Source organism: Scyliorhinus canicula, chromosome 8, assembly GCF_902713615.1.
Source record: "Scyliorhinus canicula chromosome 8, sScyCan1.1, whole genome shotgun sequence".
NCBI lineage: Eukaryota > Metazoa > Chordata > Chondrichthyes > Carcharhiniformes > Scyliorhinidae > Scyliorhinus > Scyliorhinus canicula.
In genome coordinates, this window is record NC_052153.1 from 191,427,439 (window position 1) to 191,449,662 (window position 22,224).

General features: G+C 49.6%; 1 protein-coding gene across 2 annotated transcripts in view; it reads left to right on the top strand.

Annotated features, from left to right (window-relative positions):
• The first annotated feature begins 458 nt into the window (after positions 1–458).
• The window catches only part of tesk1b (testis associated actin remodelling kinase 1b), a 138,638-nt gene continuing 116,872 nt past the window's right edge, over positions 459–22,224 (top strand). For both annotated transcript variants that reach the window (XM_038805911.1, XM_038805910.1), the window contains exon 1: positions 459–706. In XM_038805911.1, the coding sequence (XP_038661839.1) occupies positions 488–706 (219 nt within the window). In that variant the 5' untranslated portion in view covers positions 459–487. The remainder of the gene's footprint in view (positions 707–22,224) is intronic.

A 22,224-nucleotide genomic window follows, 5' to 3' on the forward strand; every position in this document is an offset into this window, starting at 1 on the left:
TATCCATTGATTGGAACCAGATCATCAGTAGATCAGAGCGTAACTATTGAGTGATGGGTCATCAATTAATTGCCATTTTCCTGGTTTATCAATGCTGGATTACGAATTGATTGTTGCTGAATTATCCGTTGATTGGAACCAGATTATCGATGGATTACTCACTGATTGATGGATCACTAATTATTTGTTGCTGGATTATCAATTGACGGTATTGGATTATTGATTTATTCTCGAACTCTGCTCCAAGCCAATTCCGCTGACTACTGCTTTATTAATTGCTTTGCTGGCTTTTGCCATCGCCTGCAGCAGACACAGCTCTGATTCTGGTGGTGTGAGTTCCACCCTCTAGACCCTGAATCTCACCCCTCCTCCTCCTCTCCCACCAGCCCATCGTTAAGAGGTACCCGATTTGGAGAAGATGTGAACCAGATACCGGCAGTGGGGGTGGAGGGGGGAGGAGGGGGGAGGAGGGCGGGCTGTGGGGGAGATGTCGAGAGAATCGGCACTCAGATTGGACCTATCCAGCGATGTGCTGATACCGGACCCTGGGCCGTACTCAGCCCCAGTTTTAGGCTCAGTGCCCGGCTGTGGCCACCTCCGGCCCTCTTCGTACAGGGCGCTGCGGAGTGCCGTCTCCACCTTGACCAGGATTGACGACTTCTACTGCGAGAAAATTGGGTCGGGGTTCTTCTCCGAGGTTTTCAAGGTAGGCGGATCTGAATGTTGCTCATCTTCTCAGAAAGGTGTCAATAATTGATGTTGGGAGTGGGACACAGCCGAGTACTTGAAGCACCAACTGATGCTGGGGGTACCCAAGGGTCTGTCTGTACATGCATGCCCGCCTGTACCTGAGGGATCGTTGATACCTGCGGGGCCATCTGTACCGGAGGGTCCGTCTGTAGGTGCAGGACCATCTATACGTATGGATCTGCCTGTACATGTGGATCCACCTGAATCTGTGGGACCATCTATACCTGTAGGTACGCCTGAACTTGTGGGTCTGTCTGTACCTGTGAGTCAATTGATACCTGTTGGACCATCTGTACCTGCGAGTCTATCTCTACCTGTGTGTTCATCTGTAGCTGAGTGTCTATTGATATTTGCAGGTCTGCCTGTACCTGCGGATCTACCTGTATGTGCAGGACCATCTGTACCTGCGGGTCTGCCTGTACCTGTGGGTCTACCTGTACCTGTGGGTCGCCTGTACCTGTGGGTCTGCTGTACCTGTGGGTCTACCTGTACCTGTGGGTCGCCTGTACCTGTGGGTCTACCTGTACCTGTGGGTCAGCAGCACCTGTGGGTCTACCTGTACCTGTGGGTCTACCTGTACCTGTGGGTCGCCTGTACCTGTGGGTCTACCTGTACCTGTGGGTCGCCTGTACCTGTGGGTCTACCTGTACCTGTGGGTCGCCTGTACCTGTGGGTCTACCTGTACCTGTGGGTCTACCTGTACCTGTGGGTCGCCTGTACCTGTGGGTCTGCTGTACCTGTGGGTCGCCTGTACCTGTGGGTCGCCTGTACCTGTGGGTCTGCCTGTACCTGCGGGTCAGCTGTACCTGTGCAGTCATCTGTACCTGAGGGTTTGTTGATACCCAAAGGTCTCCCTTTACCCAAGGGTCCATCTGTACCCGCGGGACCATCTGAAGTCACTGAGTGTCATTAAGACAGAGATAAATAGGTTTCTGATCAATAAGGGGATCAGGGGTTATGGGGAGAAGGCAGGAGAATGGGGATGGGAAAAATATCAGCCATGATTGAATGGCGGAGCAGACTCGATGGGCCGAATGGCCTAATTCTGCTCCTTATGGCCTTATGGGCCCACCTGTATCTGCGGATCCGCCTGTACCTGAGTGTCCGTTGATACCTGCGGCAACCTCTATACCTGCAGCAACCCTGTGCCTGTGCAGTCGCCTGTACCTAAGGGTCCGTTGATATCTGAGGGTTTGTTTGTATCTGAGGATTCATCGCTACCTGATCTGTCTGTGATACCTGAATTAGTCTCTACTATTGCATCTCTGATCTGGATGCAGGGAATGTGCATGTGTAGAATGTGCTGCAGTTTGCTGATGATCCCAGAACTGGAGCAGAGTTAATTCTTTAAAAGACTAAAGCAATGATTCTCAGACTTTATTGGTTGACGGTTCCCATTTCAAATGGATTAGTAATCGTAACAACAATGAGAACGGCTTACATTTATCGAGCACCCTTAATGTAAAATTCAGGGGAGCATTATGTAAATGTGACACTGAGCGCATAAGGAGATATTCTCGGACAGATGACGAAATGCTTGGCCAAAGAGCGAGGTTTTAAGGAGAGTTAGGTGGGAGGATGGAGAGAGGCAGTCGGGGGTGGGGGGGGGGGGGGGGGGGGGGGGGGGGCGGTTTACGAGGACATTCAAGAGCTTCAGGCAAGGCAGCACATTAGTAGAGTTGAAAGGTGATAAAGGTATGGATGAGGGTCAATGTTACAGAGGCAAAAATAAACTTGTAGTGATAATGTGATTCCCGGTCAGTGGCCCATCTCAAGGTCAGATACGACACCAGGGTTGGGTAATGATGCACTTTCAGAGACTTCATTAGTGAAAATAAAATAATTTATTTAGTGTTCTTCAAGAGCAGAAGCATGTTTGCAGCTCGCTCTCAAATACCTCTACCAAGGAGAACTCCTCCCCCTGGGGCGATTCCCCACTCTGGGGTACCGATTGGTCACCCAGGCCAGGTGACATTTACTCTGCTGTGTTGCCCTGAAAGGGACAATCACCACTGGTTGCAAACAGAAGCAAAATACTGAAGAAACTGGAGATCTGAAATAAAAACGGGAAGTGCTGGATAAACCCAGCAGTCCTGGAGGTAGCGTGGAGAGAGAAACAGAGTTAATGCTTCGAGGTCAAGTTGATTCTCCATCTGAAGAAGAGTCATATTGAACTCAAAACGTTAACTCTTTTCTCCCTCTATGCATCGGCAAGGCACAAGTCAGGAGTGTATTGGAACTCTCCCCTTGCCTGGGTGAGTACAGCTCCAACAAATACTCGAGAAGCTCAGGACAAAGCAGCCCCGCTTGATTGGCACCCTATCCACCACTTTAAACATTTACTCCATTCACCACCGATGCACAGTGGCAGCCGTGTGTACCATCTACACGATGCACTGTGGCAACTCACCAAGCTTCCCTCAAGGGGCGGCACGGTAGCCAGTGGTTAGCACTGCTGCTTCACAGCTCCAGGGTCCCAGGTTCGATTCCCGGCTTGGGTCACTGTCCGTGCGGAGTCTGCACGTTCTCCCCGTGTCTGTGTGGGTTTCCTCCAGGTGCTCCGGTTTTCTCCCACAGTCCAAAAGATGTGCAGGTTAGGTGGATTAGCCATGATCAATTGCCCTTAATGTCCAAAAAGGTTAGGCGGGGTTACTAGGTTAGAGGGTGGAGGCGGGGGCTTAAGTGGGTGCTCTTTCCAAGGGCTGGTGCAGACTCGATGGGCCAAATGGCCTACTTCTGCACTCTAAATTCTATGATTCTAATTCTATGAACAGCACCTTCCAATCCCATGGCCATTACCATCTAGAAGGAAATGAAATGAAATGAAAATCGCTTATTGTCACGAGTAGGCTTCAGTGAAGTTACTGTGAAAAGCCCCTAGTCGCCACATTCCGGCGCCTGTTTGGGGAGGCTGGTACGGGAATTGAACCGTGCTGCTAGCCTGCCTTGGTCTGCTTTCAAAGCCAGCGATTTAGCCCAGTGTGCTAAACCAGACAAGAGCAGCATACACACTGGAGCCCACCACCTGGAGGTTCCCCTCCAAGTCACTCACCGTCCTGACTTGGAAATATATCGGCCGTTCCTTCACTGTCACTGGGGCAACATTCTGCAACTCCCTCCCTCACAGCACAGTGGGTGTACCTACAGCTCCTGGACTACAGCGGTTCAAGAAAGCAGCTCACCACCACCTTCTGATGGGCAATTGGGTGTGGACAATAAATGCTGGCCTAGCCAGCAACTCCCACATCCTGTTTAAAAAAAAAAGGGGCTGGGGTTGACCTGCTGCTTTTTTCCAACACGTACTGTTTTTATTGTGAACAGTGGTTTAGTCTCAGGCAGCTGCCAAGGAGAAGGATCACAAATCCCACCACTCCCCCATGTAAATTATAATAATACCGCACTGCATGTAATGAGGGTTTTAATGATGCTTGTAAGAAAACAGGTATTTACCTTACGGCAGATAGCAGTGAGGTGGGTGTGCCTATTTAATGATTTAAAAGTTCCCCGTACATGAACAAGACTGAGCTGAAATTACCTGATGCCCACTGCCAACTTTGGTAACGGAGGATTGACTTATTGACCATCCTGCTGTCTCGAAACACCTTCCCCTCCAAGGTGTAATGGACCAGGGTTTGGAGAACCCCAAAGTGTACCATGGAGTTCACCTGGCCCACAACTTTGTGGTATGGGGAGCACACGGCCCACTCTACAGGGTGGTACAGCAGAAATGGAAAAGTATTTTTTAAAGCCAAATAATGTTTATTCTATGAACTCAAGTTAACCTTTTTAAAAGATACTGTGAACATCTTAGCAAGCATTAATTCAAATACAACCCCCAAAGAATACAACACTCAGTAATCCTTTAAGCTTTCCTTTTAACATCCATAAGACTTAAAACACCTTTTACCAGAAGCACAACAGGTTAAAGTCACTACTGTTAATAGTTTTAAATCACCAGGATCGATTTACAGTCTTTAGATTACAGAGGGAGATTCATACACCTTCTGGCTGTGACTGCAGCTATCCAGCTCTGAAAATGAAACTAAAACACACCCTGCAGCAAACAGCCTAAAACGAAAGTAAAAAGCCGACAGACAGCCGGGCTCCACCCACACTCTGACATCACTGATAAACACCCATTTCTTAAAGGTACATTTCTTAAGCACCCATTCCTGAAAGGTACTCTCACATGACAAAGGCAAGAGACAGCCAGTCCACGTTGCACGTGTAGAGGCCGTACTCTGCCACCAAGCCCAGACAAGGTGCAGTGCATGGCTCACAAAACAGATCAGCCATGATCGAAAATAAAAACAAAACATTCTGAAAGTACAGGGCGGGTCTGGCAACATCCGCGGAAAGAGCAGCAGGGGTTAATGTTTCAGGTGGATGTCCTCTTTGTCAGAGCTTTCCAGAATGTTCTGTTTTCATGTTCAGATTCCCAGTGTCCGGCGTACTCTGCTTTGCTATTGGTCATGATGCAATTGAGTTGTGGAACAGGCTTGAGGGGCTGAATGGCCTCCTGCTCCTGTGTTTCCAATCAGGCAATTTGGACGGGTAATCCCAAACTGGAATTTATATTGGCTGTTACTGCATTGCGGAGTGTTGCCAGCTTTAGAGTCGATATAAATTGTCCTAATCAACATTTAAGTTCATTGAACACAAGGTTTAGGAGCAGGAAGAGGCCATTCCCCCCCCCCCCCCCCCCCCCCCCCCCGCCCCATCCCGAGCCTGATCTGCCAATCGGATACATCATGCCTGATCTCAATGTGGCTTTAACTCCACTTTCCTATCCACACCCTAAAATCCTCGACTCCCTTGTCGATCAAGAGTGTCTAACTCAGCTATGAATGCATTCAATGACTCAGCCTCCACTGCTTTCTGGGGGACAGAATTCCAGACTATCGAGAGAAAAACATTCTTCCCCGGACTTAACCACGAGACCGCCTCATCTTTTAAATGGTGCCCCATGGTTCTAGACCCTCGCAAAGGGGGGAACGTCCTCTCAGAATTGACCCTGTCAAGTCCTCTCAGGATCCGACATGTTGCAGCCAGGTCACCCTGCTGAACTCCAGCGGGGTACAGGGTCAGCAGGGTAGCACAAGTGAATAGCAGTGTGGCTTCACAGCGTCAGGGTCCCAGGTTCGATTCCCTGCTTGGGTCACTGCCTGCACGTTCTCCCCGTGTCTGCATGGGTTTCCTCCGGGTGCTCCGGTTTCCTCCCACAGTCCAAAGACGTGCAGGTTAGGTGGATTGGCCATGATAAATTGCCCCTTAGTGACCAAAAAGGTTAGGAGGAGTTATTGGGTTACGGAGACAGGATGAAAGTGAGAGCTTAAGTGGGTCGGTGCAGACTCGATGGGCCGAATGGTCTCCTTCTGCACTGTATGCTCTATGTCTATCTCTAAACTTCTTTATTCTAAAAATGTCTTTCCATTCTTCAAAAATGGTTCTGAAAAAAAAGACAGACCAATAAACCGAATGTTCCACAAATATAAAGAGATGATTTTAACAACCTATCCTTTGATAAACAACCTTTGTTTTCTTATTTAACTGTCAACAGAGAAATTCTTGGCACCGCTGATCACAGCTGCTGTTTGTGAGCTGTTCATAACAATAAAAGCACCGAATTCAAACATTCTCTGCATGCAGGTGTTCTTCTGGTTCCTGCACCCAAATTCCTGTTGTCATAATTTCAGTCCACATTGTCCTGTCAATCTTTCCCTTTGTAAATTGCCATGTCAACATTTCGCAGGCAATTTTCTGCCCTTAACTGTCACAGTGCAGTTGCAGACTGTGGCCAATAGGTGGCAGGTTTTCTACAACCCAGTTTTGTTTGCCATTGTTTGTGCAAAACGTTGATATTGTCATCAGCTGATCAGGGCCAGTTTGATGGCTGTCGGCAACATTTCATTAGTGCTATCACTTGGCAGAATTCGCAATCCGTTACGTTTGAAAGTCAACCCTCATTCTCGCCGCCTGGAGTGGCATCATTGCCACAGTGATGGCTGATTGCCTGCTGGAAACGTCGACACATGCTCCGAAGGCGCGCACATGCCGAAGAATCATCTCCCACTGCAATGTGTGAAAATATTCAATCAAGGCCCAGGCTTTGAGAAAAAGCTGAGGCCTTCAATTGAGAACTTCAACAAAGGTACTAAGAGGCACAAAGGTGTGTTGGTATAGCCAGGCTGTGACGAGGTATCATAGAATCATAGGATTTAAAGTGCAGAAGGAGGCCATTTGGCCCATCGAGTCTGCACCGGCTCTTGGAAAGAGCACCCTACCCAAGCCACACATCCACCCTATCCCCATAACCCTACTCAACACTACGGGCAATTTATCATGGCCAATCCACCTAACCTGCACATCTTTGGACTGTGGGAGGAAACCGGAGCACCCGGAGGAAACCCACGTAGACACGGGTCGAATGTGCAGACTCCGCAAAGGCAGTGACCCGAGCTGGGACTAGAACCTGAGACCCTGGAGCCATGAAGCAATTGTGCTAACCACTATGCTACCGTGCTGCCCGTATGTAGTATGTTTTATTTTAAAACGAGTTATCAGAAAAATATGTGGGAGACAAATTATTTTTCAAAATAGATTTTGAGTGATTCTCTTGGTTCACCAACAAACCTGTGACAAAATAAAATTTAATAATTTGTACTAATAGAGCAGCTCGCAATCTCAAAACAGCCTAATGTGCTTCATGATGCTGGGCAGGGTGTTTATTAATCTTGCCTGAGTTTAACTCTTGGGAGGAGAGACAGCCGATCGTGTTTTTGACAGTCAGTCGCACACTGCTTCATCGCATAGTCCTGAGGACCATTGCTATTAACAGGGCATTTTACAAGGAGCAGATTGTGAGTCCCACACCTCGGGTCTGTCCACACCTCAGTTTTAAAACTCTGATCCTCATTTTCAAAGCTTGTCCACCATCTACAAGGCACAAGTCAGGAGTGTGATGGAATATTCTCCACTTGCCTGGATGAGTGCAGCTCCAACAACACTAGGGCAGCACGGTAGCATAGTGGTTAGCATAAATGCTTCACAGCGCCAGGGTCCCAGGTTCGATTCCCGGCTGGGTCACTGTCTGTGCGGAGTCTGCACGTCCTCCCCGTGTGTGCGTGGGTTTCCTCCGGGTGCTCCGGTTTCCTCCCACAGTCCAAAGATGTGCGGGTTAGGTGGATTGGCCATGCTAAATTGCCCGTAGAGTCCTAAAAAGTAAGGTAAAGGGGTTGTTGGGTTACGGGTATAGGGTGGATACGTGGGTTTGAGTAGGGTGATCATGGCTCGGCACAACATCGAGGGCCGAAGGGCCTGTTCTGTGCTGTACTGTTCTATGTCTATGTCTAACACTCAAGAAGCTCGACACCATCCAGGACAAAGCAGCCCCGCTTGATTAGCACCCCTTCCATAATATCCATTCCCTCTACCACTGATGCACAGTGGCAGCCGTGTGTACCATCTACCCGGTGCACTGCAGGAACTCACCAAGGCTCCTCAGCCAGGACCTTCCAAACGCAGGACCACTACCATCGAGAAGGACAAAGGCAGCAGATACCTGGGAACCCCACCACCTGGAGGTTCCCCCTCCAAGTCACTCATCACCCTGATGTGGAAATATATCACTTTGCCCTCACTGTCGCTGGGTCAAAAGGTCACAGGGGGTGTACCTACACCACATGGATGGCAGCAGGTTCAAGAAGACAGCTCAGCACCACCCTCTCGAGAGCAATTAGGGATGGACATTAAATGCCAGCAATGCCCACATCCCATGAGTGGCGTTTTAAAAATCCCTCCGTGGTCTCAACAACCATTTTGAATTATCTGTGCAGCTTCAATTCTGGCACCTCGATATTTATCGGTGGGCACAGTGGGCTAAATAGCCGGCTTGAAATGCAGAACAATGCCAGCAGCGCGGGTTCAATTCCCGTACCGGCCTCCCCGAACAGGCGCCGGAATGTGGCGCCTAGGGGCTTTTCACAGTAACTTCATTGAAGCCTACTCGTGACAAAAAGCGATTATTATTATTTAGCATTCCAGCATTGGGAGCCACGCCATGAGTTGCCCAGCCCGCAAGTTCTGGAATTCTCTACCTAAACCTGTTTATAAATGATGTCAGAGCTAAAGTGGAGTGACGCTGAGGGAGTTCATCGTTTTGAGAGTGATGTTAAAAATAATGTGATTTAACAACATAGACAGTTCATCTCAAAGCATCTAAAGAGCATAAAACTAAAGAGCTGGTCATTGACTTCAGGAAGCGAAGTACTGTACACACCCCTGTCAGCATCAACGGGTCGAGGTGGAGATGGTTAGCAGTTTCAAATTGCTACACATCTTCAACAACCTGTCCTGGTCCACCCATGTCGACGCTATCACCAAGAAAGCACAACAGCGCCTATACTTCCTCAGGAAACTAAGGAAATTCAGCATGACCACATTAACCCTCACCAAATTTTACAGATGCACCACAGAAAGCATCCTATCGGGCTGCATCACAGCCTGGTATGGCAACTGCTCGGCCCAGGACCGCAAGGAACTTCAGAGAGTCGTGAACACCGCCCAGTCCACCACATAAACCTGCCTCCCATCCATTGACTCCATTTACACCTCCCGCTGCCGGGGGAAAGCGGGAGGCATAATCAGGGATCCCTCCCACCCGGCTTACTCACTCTTCCAACTTCTTCCATCGGGCAGGAGATACAGAAGTCTGAGAACACACACTGACAGATTCAAAACAACTTTTTCCCCGCTGTTACCAGACTCCTAAATGACCCTCTTATGGACTGACCTCATTAACACTACACCCCTGTGTGATGAATGGTATCAGTAGCTGCTGTAATGGTACCTTACCTTTAATACATTGGCCCTTTAAGACCGGGCTTGGAACCCTGGGGGACTCCGCCCCTGGCTCCGCCCCCAGGAAACGGTATATAAGATGAGGCTCACTCGGCAGCATGTGGTGAGCACACTTCTCGGCTGCTGTTCAGTTCTCTGATGATTAAAGCCTTTGAATTACCAATCTTCTCTCCAATGTCGTAATTGAGGGTATCTCACCCTGTATGCTTCACCAGGTGCTTATGTAGCTATATTGTGTACCTTGTGTTGCCCTATTGTGTATTTTCTTTTTCCTTTTCTTTCCATGTACTTAATGATCCGTTGAGCTGCCCGCAGAAAAATACTTTTCACTGTACCTCGGTACACGTGACAATAAAGAACATCCAAAAATCTGCAAACCCTGGGGCCCAGAGGCTGACAATCCACATTCGGGTCCTCGGTTTAACCTCTGACCTCAAAGGCCTAATTCAGTGTTAAATCAGCTGTTCCTTATTCTCCTCTCGAGGCACTGTCCTCATCATTCCATCTTCTACATAGAATCTCACGGGGTTTTACAGCACAAAAACAGGCCATTCAGCCTCCAATGATATTTATACTCCACACAACCCTCCACCCCACACCTCCACATCTCGCTGTGTTAACATATCCCTCTGTTCCTGAGCTTACCCTTAAATACGCCAATGCTATTTGTTTCAACTATTCCATGTGGTGGCAAGATCCACATTGTAACCATTCCCTGCGTAAAGAGCTTTCTCCTGAATTCTCGAGCGGATTTATTAATGACTCTTATATCGATGGCTCCAGGCTTTGGCCTGACCACAAGTGGAAACATCTCTGTTTAAATTCATAGAATCATAGAATTTACAGTGCAGAAGGAGGCCATTCGGCACATCGAGTCCGCACCAGCTCTTGGAAAGAGCACCCTACTTAAGCCCACACCTCCACCCCATCCCCGTGACCCCGTCTAACCTTTTTGGACAATTTAGCGCGGCCAGTCCACCTTGCCTTCACATCTTTGGACTGTAGGAAGAAACCGGAGCACCCAGAGGAAACCCACGCAGACACGGGGAGAAAGTGCAGACTCCGCACAGACAGTGACCCAAGCCTTGGAATCGACCCTGGGCCCCTGGAGCTGTGAAGCAACTGTGCTAACCACTGTGCTACCGTGCTGCCCTCTGAGACATAGAGGCCTGCTCTCTGCCTCTTCCTCCAGCTGGTACAATCATACAGCACAGAGGGAGGCCATTCAGCCCATTCTGCCTGTGGCAGCCCCTTTGAGAGAAATATGAGTTCCACTGCCCTGAAAAATCTTCCCTTGTAAGTATTTATCCAATTTTCAATCGCAAGTTAACTGTTGAACATTTGCATGTTGGACATGCGCATTCGCTGCTCAAGAGGTAAGGGTGTAGGATATGGGCTGGGCAGTCACTGATTTCCCAAACTCCAAGAGACGAAGCAGCTGCCTTGTCTCGATATGAAGAGGTTAACTTTGCGCCAGGGTAAGGCGTCAGCCACAGCTCAGTGCACAGTGCATTCGGCTCTGAATCAGAAGATCAGAGATTCAGGTCTCCACTCAATGCCCCACAGGAGATCATCTCAGCTGGGGGAAGCACAGTGGTTAGCACAGTTGCTTCACAGCTCCGGGGTCCCAGGTTCGATTCCCGGCTTGGGTCACTGTCTGTGCGGTATCTGCGCGTTCTCCCCGTGTGTGCGTGGGTTTCCTCCGGGTGCTCCAGTTTCCTCCCACAGTCCAAAGATGTGCAGGTTAGGTGGATTGGCCATGATAAATTGCCCCTTCGTGTCCAAAAGGAGGGGTTACTGGGATAGGGTGGAGTTGAGGGCTTAAATGGGCTGCTCTTTCCAAGGGCCAGTGCAGACTCGATGGGAGAACGGCCTCTTTCTGCACCGTAACTTCTATGACACTACTGCGGTACTGAGAGAAGATGCACCTTTGGGGGTGATGTGTCTTCGATGAGATGTTACACTGAGGCCCTGTCTGCCTCCTCGGGTGGATGTGAAAGATCCCACTGTGGCCTGAAGAGGCTCCTTTCAACCAATCTCTTTGACCAAGATTTGGTCATCAGTCTCAATATCTCCTTATCTGGCTAGGAATCAAATTCTGTTTGATAACACTCCTGGGAAGCGTTTTGGAATGTTTTACAATGGTATAAAGGCAATACAAGATGATAGTGTTGCATTCATGCTTCCCCTGACCCATCCATTGCCCTATCAGTGGGACAAGAATGTGGTGTATATCCTGGACGTTTACCTCTCAGCACTGAACTGTGTGGACCTTCGAGCCACCAGACTCTACACCTGTGAGGGGACTGATCAGCTGTCTTGACGCCCTGTGTCGGGAAATTCCAACTTCATCTTCAAGACATGTCATTAATCTCGGCATTTAAACCGAAACATGACAGACTGCAGACTGTGCAAGGTGATTTACTTGTTCTTTAGCCCCATGTAATCTCTTGTAACTGGGAGTAGCAATCTGCCCAATAATCTGAGATAGAAGTGGGGTCACTCGAGTTCATTCCAAGAACTCTGCAAAAGAAATGCTGCATGCCAATAAAAGATTAAATGTGCTTTATTAAACTGTGAATTATAATATGCTGCAGTAGGATACAAACAGAGAGGGGGACGGACCATTAACTCTGGTTGGTAACAGACTGCCCGTGATAACATGATAGGATGTCGTACAGACAATGAAGTCAGCTCTTTGAAAGAGCTGTCCAATTAGACCAAGCTGTGGGCAGCCCGGTGGCATAGTGGTTAACACAATTGCTTCACAGCTCCGGGGGCCCAGGTTCGATTCCCGGCTTGGGTCACTGTCTGTGCGGAGTCTGCACGTTCTCCCCGTGTCTGCGTGGGTTTTCTCCAGTTTCCTCCCACAGTCCAAAGACGTGCAGGTTAGGTGGATTGGCCGTGCTAAATTGCCCTCAGTGTCCAGAAAATGGGAGCTGGGGTTACGGGGTAGGGTGCTCTTTCCAAGGACTGGTGCAGACTCGATGGGCTGAATGGCCTCCTTCGGCACTGTAAATTCTATGATTCTATACGCCACTCTTTTCCTCAAAGCCCTGCAAACCTTTGCTTTTCAAGTATTTAGTCAATTCTCTTTTTGAAAGTTACTGCTGAATCTGCTTCCACTGAACACTTAGGGCAGATGACCAGGCGTAGGCCCCTTATACCATTGACAATCTCTTCACTTATCTGCATGTTATAAACTGTGTTCCTTCATTGGATGATGAATTATTAATGGTCAGCCAATGTTCAGTTACATTTCCATTTAACGTTCTCTGAGGACGTTAAGGGGCGGGTGTAATAGGCAGAGTGAGAGACAGAACGTATTGATTTGCACCAAGTCCCATTCCTTACCCTATGATTGGCTGTGCTCGCTGGCCTACATTGGCTTCCAGTCCAGCGACACCGCCATTTTGAAATTCTCATCCATGTTCTCACATCTGTCCATGGCCTCCTGCCCCCCCCACCTCTGTAATCTCCTACCGCCCCACAACCCCCCTCGCCATCTCTGTAATCTCCTACCACCTCACAACCCCCCTCGCCACCTCTGTAATCTCCTGCCGCCCCACAACCCCCCTCGCCACCTCTGTAATCTCCAGCCACCCCACAACCCCCCTCGCCACCTCTGTAATCTCCTACCACCTCACAACCCCCCTCGCCACCTCTGTAATCTCCTACCGCCCCACAACCCCCCTCGCCACCTCTGTAATCTCCTACCACCTCACAACCCCCCTCGCCACCTCTGTAATCTCCTGCCGCCCCACAACCCCCCTCGCCACCTCTGTAATCTCCTGCCACCCCACAACCCCCCTCGCCACCTCTGTAATCTCCTACCGCCCCACAACCCCCCTCGCCACCTCTGTAATCTCCTGCCACCTCACAACCCCCCTCGCCATCTCTGTAATCTCCTGCCGCCCCACAACCCCCCTCGCCACCTCTGTAATCTCCAGCCACCTCACAACCCCCCTCGCCACCTCTGTAATCTCCTGCCGCCCCACAACCCCCCTCGCCACCTCTGTAATCTCCAGCCACCTCACAACCCCCCCTCGCCACCTCTGTAATCTCCTGCCACCTCACAACCCCCTCGCCACCTCTGTAATCTCCTGCCACCTCACAACCCCCCTCGCCACCTCTGTAATCTCCTGCCACCCCACAACCCCCCTCGCCACCTCTGTAATCTCCTACCGCCCCACAACCCCCCTCGCCATCTCTGTAATCTCCTACCACCTCACAACCCCCCTCGCCATCTCTGTAATCTCGTGCCGCCCCACAACCCCCCTCGCCACCTCTGTAATCTCCTGCCGCCCCACAACCCCCCTCGCCACCTCTGTAATCTCCAGCCGCCCCACAACCCTCCTCGCCACCTCTGTAATCTCCTACCGCCCCACAACCCCCCTCGCCACCTCTGTAATCTCCTGCCAACTCACAACCCCCCTCGCCACCTCTGTAATCTCCTGCCACCTCACAACCCCCCTCGCCACCTCTGTAATCTCCTACCGCCCCACAACCCCCCTTGCCACCTCTGTAATCTCCTACCGCCCCACAACCCCCCTCGCCACCTCTGTAATCTCCTGCCGCCCCATAACCCCCCTCGCCACCTCTGTAATCTCGTGCCGCCCCACAACCCCCCTCGCCACCTCTGTAATCTCGTGCCGCCCCACAACCCCCCTCGCCACCTCTGTAATCTCCTGCCGCCCCATAACCCCCCTCGCCACCTCTGTAATCTCCTGCCGCCCCACAACCCCCCTCGCCACCTCTGTAATCTCGTGCCGCCCCACAATCCCCCTTGCCACCTCTGTAATCTCCTGCCACCTCACAACACCCCTCGCCACCTCTGTAATCTCCAGCCACCTCACAACCCCCCTCGCCACCTCTGTAATCTCCTGCCGCCCCATAACCCCCCTCGCCACCTCTGTAATCTCGTGCCGCCCCACAACCCCCCTCGCCACCTCTGTAATTTCCTGCCGCCCCATAACCCCCCTCGCCACCTCTGTAATCTCCTGCCACCCCACAACCCCCCTCGCCACCTCTGTAATCTCGTGCCGCCCCACAACCCCCCTCGCCACCTCTGTAATTTCCTGCCGCCCCATAACCCCCCTCGCCACCTCTGTAATCTCCTGCCACCCCACAACCCCCCTCGCCACCTCTGTAATCTCCTGCCACCTCACAACCCCCCTCGCCACCTCTGTAATCTCCTGCCACCTCACAACCCCCCTCGCCATCTCTGTAATCTCCAGCCACCTCACAACCCCCCTCGCCACCTCTGTAATCTCCTGCCACCTCACAACCCCCCTCGCCACCTCTGTAATCTCCTGCCGCCCCACAACACCTCGCCACCTCTGTATTCTCCTGCCACCTCACAACCCTCTGGCATATTTGTGCTTCGCTAATTCTGGCTTCTTGAGCAGCCCTGGTGTTATTTGTTCCACCATTGCAGAGTGACCTAGGAACATCGACCTCTCTATCTACAGCAGAGTTAAGCTGTGGCTAATGCGCTCCTGTTAACCTCTGAATGGATTGAGCAGTTTAACAATTAAGACAAGCTAATTAAAACTCTTAACAAGGGTTCCTGGAAGAGACAATCCCTTTAGGGGGAGGTGGTGGCGCAGTGGTACTGTTGCTGGACTCGTAAACCAGAGACCTAGGGTAAAGCTCTGGGGACCCAGGTTCAAACCCCACCACTGCTGATGGTGAAATTTGAATTTAATAAATATCTGGAATTAAAAGTCTAACGCTGAAACCATTGTTGATTGTCATTAAAACCCATCAGGTTCACTAATGTTCTTACCCGGTCTGGCCTACATGTGACTCCAGACCCACAGCAATGTGGTTGACTCTTAACTGCCCCTCAAGGGCAATTAGGGATACGTCCACGACCTATGAACAAATTTTTAAAATAGTATCAAAAGTGGCGGTGGGAGGGCGAAGAACATAATGGTCTGTTAGTTAGCCAGGTCCTCCTGCGAAGATGGTTGTTTTCTCTGTGTTTCTCATTATCCAGTTCGATGTGACTGTCTCTGTAATTGGATCTGGAAATCCATTCCACCTGTCCCTTAACATCCTCAGAGAACAGCTTTGGAAATGTAACTGAAATTGGCTGACCGTTAATAATTCAGCACGCTTTGCGATAAAGAGGATAGAAGATAATTAATAAGTAAACAGTTGGAGGGGGCGAGACGGAAACATGAAGTGCACACAGACCAACCAGACAGTCACGCAGAGAGACAGATGGCAGGATAGAGACACAGGCAGATAGAGAGAGAGAGACACAGCGGGGTAGAAATCGGCATACGACTGGATCAACGAGAGCCAGATTCAGGGTCTACTCATGTCCCCGAGGGAAGGGAAGCTGCTGACCTCGCCTTGCCTGTGGCAAAAGTGACGCCGAGCCATGTCACATGTTTGACTTTGATCGAACGAATGACCAAATTGAGTTTCTACCGCAATCCATCAGCTGCGTCATCAAACCATCTTTCTATTTCCAGATTATAAATTTGCAAACTGGTGGGATTTGCATTTACGCTCTCTGGGTTATTAGTCCAGTAACATATCGACCACACTCTGAAATTATGTACTTTGGGGCTGTCTTGAAGATGAGAATAGTACTGAATGTGTCATGTGAGAGTACCTTGAAGAAATGGGTGTTTAAGAAATGTGCCTTTAAGAAATGGGTGTTTATCAGTGATGTCAGAGTGTGGGTGGAGCTGGGCTGCCTGTCAGCTTTTTACTTTCGTTTTAGACTGTTTGCTGCAGGGTGTGTTATAGTTTCGTTTTCAGTGTTGGAGCTGAAGCCAGACAGAGCAGGTGTACTGTTGATCTCTCTGCCATGAAAAGACTATCTCTTGATCATTTGGTGAATTCAGAATTATAAATGTTCTCAGTAGTGAATGTAAACCTGATGTGCTTCTGTTAAAAGGTATTTCTTCTGTCTTCTGGATGTTGTTTGGGAAGTTAACAAGGATTACTTAGTGTTGTATTCTTTGGGGATTGTATTTGAATTAATGGTTGTTAAGATGTTCACTATATGTTTCAAAAAGGTTAACATTGTTTTGCTTTAAAAATTACTTTTCCATTTCTGCTGTACCACACCTGTAAAGTTGTGGGTATGGCAAACTCCATGATACACTTTGGGGTTCTCGAAACCGTGGCCCATAACAAATGTAAATGCGGCCGCAGTGCCGTGACCATAAGCCCCTATGAAAGAGAGCTGACTGGTGATGATGTAACCTGAGGGTCACCACACCTCGGGCGAGATTGAGAAAGTGGCCTTGATGAACACCTTCAGCCGGTACGGGAATTGAACCCACGCTGTTGGCATCGCTCTCTCATCACGAACCAGCCGCCCAGCCAACTGAGCTAAACCAGCCCCAAAGCACTGAATAGACGTGTCATGGCACCATGGGAACAGGATAAGGCTGTTCAGCCACTCAAGCCAGTTCGGCCATTTAATGAGATCATGGCTCATCTAGATTTTAATTCCATACATTTGCCTCAGCTCCATATTCTTCAAACTTCTGGATAGAAAAAATGTGAAAGAAGGCAAGTCATTAATTTAGAGAGAGCCTTTCATAACCATGGGCGGGATTCTCCGCGAACCGGCGGAGTGGGCCACTCTGCCGCCAAGGAGTGGCGTGAACCATTCCGGCGTCGGGGCACCCAGAAGGTGCTGACCTCCGCACCTTTTGGGGCTAGGCTGGTGCCGAAGTGTTTGGTGCCGCGCCAGCCAGCGTGGAAGGGCCTCCGCCAACTGGCGCAGGTTGGCGCATGCGCGGGAGCACCAGTGTGTGCTGGCGTCATCCCAGCGCAGGCACAGGGGGGTTCTTCTCCGCATCGGCCATGGCGGAGGTTAACAGCGGCCGGTGCGGAGGGAAAGAGTGCCCCCATGGCACAGGCCCACCCGCGGATCGGTGGGCCCCGATAATGGGCCAGGCCACCGTGGCGGCACCTCCCGGGGCCAGATCCCCCCCCCCCCCCCCCCCCCCCCCCCAGGACTCTGCAGGTCACCCATGGAGCCAGGTCCCGCCGGTAAGGACCTGTTGTGATTTATGCCAGCGGGCCCGCCGAAAACGGGCGGCCACTCGGCCCATTGTGGTCTGGAGAATCGCCGGGGGGGGGGGGGGGGGGGGGCGCTGCCAGCAGCCACCGACCGGCACGCCCCCGCCAAAACCCCGGCGCCGGAGGATTTGGCAGCCGGCGGGGACGGGATTCACGCCACCCACCGCGATTCTCCGGTCCGGCAGGGGGTCGGAGAATCCCGCCCCTGATGTCACAAAGTGCTTCACATCCAATAACGCATAGCCCATAAGACATAGGAGCAGAATTGGGCCATTCGGCCCATTGAGTCTGCTCCGCCATTCGATCATGGCTCATATGTGTCTCATCCCCATTCTCCTACATTCTCCCCGTAACCCCTGATTCCCCCAGTCACTGGAGGAAACATGGCCAATTTGTGCACAAATAGCAATGGGTTAACGACCAGATCGCCTGTTTGTTGCGATGTTAATTGAGAGATAAATATTGTCCAGGACACTGCCAATAACTCTCCTCCTCTTCCGCAATGCAGTGCAATGGGAACCTTTACATCTATCTGAGCAGGCGGATAGAGCCTCAGCTTAACGTTGTATACAAAGGACAGCAACTCCGACAGTGTGGCACTCCCTAGCCTTGATTTCTGTACCTCCAGGTGGTGATGTGGTATTGTCGCTGGACCAGAAACCCAGGGTAATGCTCCGGGGAACCAGGTTCCAATCCCACTACAGCAAATGGTACAATTTGAATTCAATAAGAGTCTGGAATTAAAAGTCTAATGATGACCATGAAACCATTGTCGGGGTTGTGGTAAAAACCTACCTGGTTCACCAATGTCCTTTAGGGAAGGAAATCAGCCGCCCTTACCCGGTCTGGCCTACACATAACTCCAGACCCACAGCAATGGGGTTGACTCTTAAATGCTCTCCGGGATGGGCAATAAATGCTGGCCCAGCCAGCGACGACATCCATAGCCTGTGAATGAATAATAAATTCAACGCGCTGTTGAAGTTTCCTACCTAGCACTTATAAGGACAAACGCAAGAATTCCAAACTTCAAAGGGAGCAACAATTTATACTGCATGGAAAAAGGGGCTGATAAGTGGACTCTGGTTGGTTGAAGAATGGAACAGTGAACTTTTATCCCCTCAGCTTTTGTTTAGATTCAAACCTGGCAAGTTGACTGATAGCCTTGCACTGCAGTGAGGAATGCGCCAGGGCACAGTTTTAAGCATTTGTGCTGGTGCCATGTATGTAGGATAGATTCCCAACAACTGGTCAATTGTATTGAACAGCACATCCCTTCAGCTGTTTGCAACAGGCAGAGAACTGACCGTACTTAATGAGCCTGTCCTTGCAAAACTCAAAACTTAGTATCCAACATTATTTATAATTCTGCGATTGGGCAACACTTACTAACCAATCCTGTGCGTGCCAAGAATTACACCAACAACCAATTTATGATAGATTATTGGCTGGGCTCATTTATGCTTGTGAGAAGCTACAGATATTCATATATTAGGATATATGTGTTAGGAAGCACTTCTTCATTCAAAGGGTGGTAGAGGTTTGGAACCCACAAACAGCAGCTGAAGTTGTTCATTTTAAATCTAAGGGAGATAGGTTTTATTAAGGGATAATGGGCCAAAGGCAGGTATATGGAGTTAGGTCACAGATCAGCCATGATCTCATTGAATGGCGGAGCAGGCTCGAGGGGCTGAATGGCCTCCTCCTGTTCCCACGTTCCTAAAACGGAAATAACATATCCAGGAGTTGCGCCTTTTTCAATGACAGCAAAGCTTTGGGGACAGCCAGGCCCTGGTGCATGTCCCATGGCAACACCATGCCCAATCAGAGTCGATTTGCCAGGTCTGAATTTAAACAATAGCTTTGAGGCATGTCTGTCTTCTGGTGCATCACCATGGTAACCTCTCGACCAATCAGAGTTGGCTGCCAGCCAAGCCGCAGCCTTTCCTCGTACAGTATAAATTGTTGTTCCCTCGGAAATTTGGCATTCTTGTGAATTTACCCTGATGAGTGCCAGACGAAAAGCTTCAGCAGCAAGTCCCTTTTTCCAGCACTGAGATAATCCGGGAGAGTCAGCGCGGTTTCCGTGATAACCCTCATGGGGGCCACAAGGAATCACTCATCCATCTCGGTGTGGGGCCCGGGAGTACGTGTTCACATGGTAACGGGCAAAGGCCTGGTCAGCTGGGGCTCGTTATCAAGCCCTTTAAATACCGTCCCAGATCCAGGCCACCTGTTCCTGTTAGCCCCGGGCTGGGACACTTCTGATGTAGGCTGCGAGAGCGGCTTTACTTTTGCGTTAAAATATAACTAGTTAAACCCTTATCTTTGTGTCTCCTGGATTACGATTGTTTCAGAAATAGTGGGTCCTGGTTTATGGAATAGATTTTAATAACCTGTGGGACCACAACGTTTTACAGTATACATCAATGATCTGGAAGAAGGAACTGAAGGCACTGTTGCTAAGTTTGCAGATGATACAAAGATCTGTAGAGGGAGAAGTAGTATTGAGGAAGGACTTGGACAAGCTAGGAGAGTGGGCAATGTAGTGGCAGATGGAATACAATGTGGAAAAGTGTGAGGTTATGCACTTTGGAAGGAGGAATTTAGGCATAGACTATTTTCTAAACGAGGAAATGCTTAGGAAATCAGAAGCACAAAGGGACTTGGGGAGTCCTACTTCAAGATTCTCTTCAGGTTAACGTGTGGGTTTGGTCAGCAGTTAGGAAGGCAAATGTAATGTGAGCATTCATGTGGAGAGGGCTAGAATACAAGACCAGGGATGCACTTCTGAGGCTGTATAAGGCTCTGGTCAGATCCCACTTGGAGTATTGTGAGCAGTTTTGGGCCCCGTATCTAAGGAAGGACGTGCTGGCCTTGGAAAGGATCCAGAGGAGGTTCACAAGAAAGATCCCTGGAATGAAGAGCTTGTCATATGAGGAACGGTTGAGGACTCTGGGTCTGTACTCGTTGGAGTTTAGAAGGATGAGGGGGGATCTTATTGAAACTTACAGGATACTGTGAGGCCTGGATAGAGTGGACGTGGAGAGGATGTTTCCACTTGTAGGAAAAACTAGAAGCAGAGGACCCAACCTCAGACTAAAGGGATAATCCTTTAAAACAGAGATGAGGAGGAATTTTTTCAGCCAGAGGGTAGTGAATCTGTGGAACTCTTTGCCACAGAAGGTTGTGGAGGCTAAATCACCGAGTGTCTTTAAGACAGAGATAGATAGGTTCTTGATTAATAAGGGGATCAGGGGTTTTGGGGAGAAGGCAGGAGAATGGGGATGAGAAACATTATGAAGCCATGATTGAATTGCGGTGCAGATTCGATGGGCTGAGTGGCCTAATTCTGCTCCTATGTCTTATGGTCTTAAGGGGTTATGGTTTCACATGAGTTAACCAGTGTCTTGAAGACATGAATACTTAGGAACCTGGGCAGGTTACTCGCGATATCTTGGGGACAGTTCGCAATACAGTTGAGGAGGTAATGTGGGAAGGTGGCTAAATCTCCTGGCCCTGACCAGGTATATCCAAGATCACTGCGTGAGGCTAGAGAAGAAATTGCAGGAGCCTGGCTGAGATATTTGCATCATCATTAACCAAGGGTGAGGTACCAGAAGACTGGAGGGTAGCAAATATCGTGCCCTTATTTAAGAAGGGCTGCAAAGAAAAACCTGGGAATTATAGACCGGTAAAGCCGAACATCTGTGGTGGGTAAGTTACTGGAGAGGATTCTGAGGGATAAGATATACAGGCTTTTGGAAAGACAGGGTTGATTAGGAGTAGTCAGCACGGCTTTGTGCATGGGAGATCATGCCTTACAAATTTGTTAGGGTTCTTTGATGAAGTGACCAGGAAGGTTGATTAGGGCAACCTTATGGTGGTTGATGTAGTCTATTTGGACTTCAGTAAGGCCTTTGATAAAGTTCCATATGGTAGGCTGCTCTGGAAGGTTAGATCACATGGAATCCAGGAAGAGCTGACAATTTGGATATACAATTGGCTTGATGGTAGGGAGCAGAGGGTAATGGTATAAGGATGCTTGTCGGACTGGAGGCCTGTGACTAGTGGTGTGCCTCACGGGTCAGTGCTGGGCCCATTGCGGTTTGTTATCTATAACAACGATTTGGATAAGGCATAATCAATAAGTTTTCAGATGACACTAAAATGGGTGGTATTGTAGACAGTGAGGAAGGTTTTCAAAAATTGCAGAAGGGTCTTGATCAGTTGGGGAAGTAGGCCGAGAAATGGCAAATGGAGTTCAATACAGACAAGTGTGAGGTGTTGCATTTTGGAAAGTCAAATCAAGGTAGGACTTTCACGATGAATGGTAGAACCTTCAGGAGTATCGTGGAAAAGAGTTTGTACTTTAGGGACACAGTTCTCTAGAGGTGGAGTCACAAGTATTGGATTGGTTTGGATTTGTTTATTGTCACGTGTACCGAGGTACAGTGAAAAGTATTGTTCTGTGTACAGTCCAGATAGATCATTCCATACATGAAAAGAAAATACATAGGGCAAACATAAAATACACAATGTAAATACATAGACACAGGC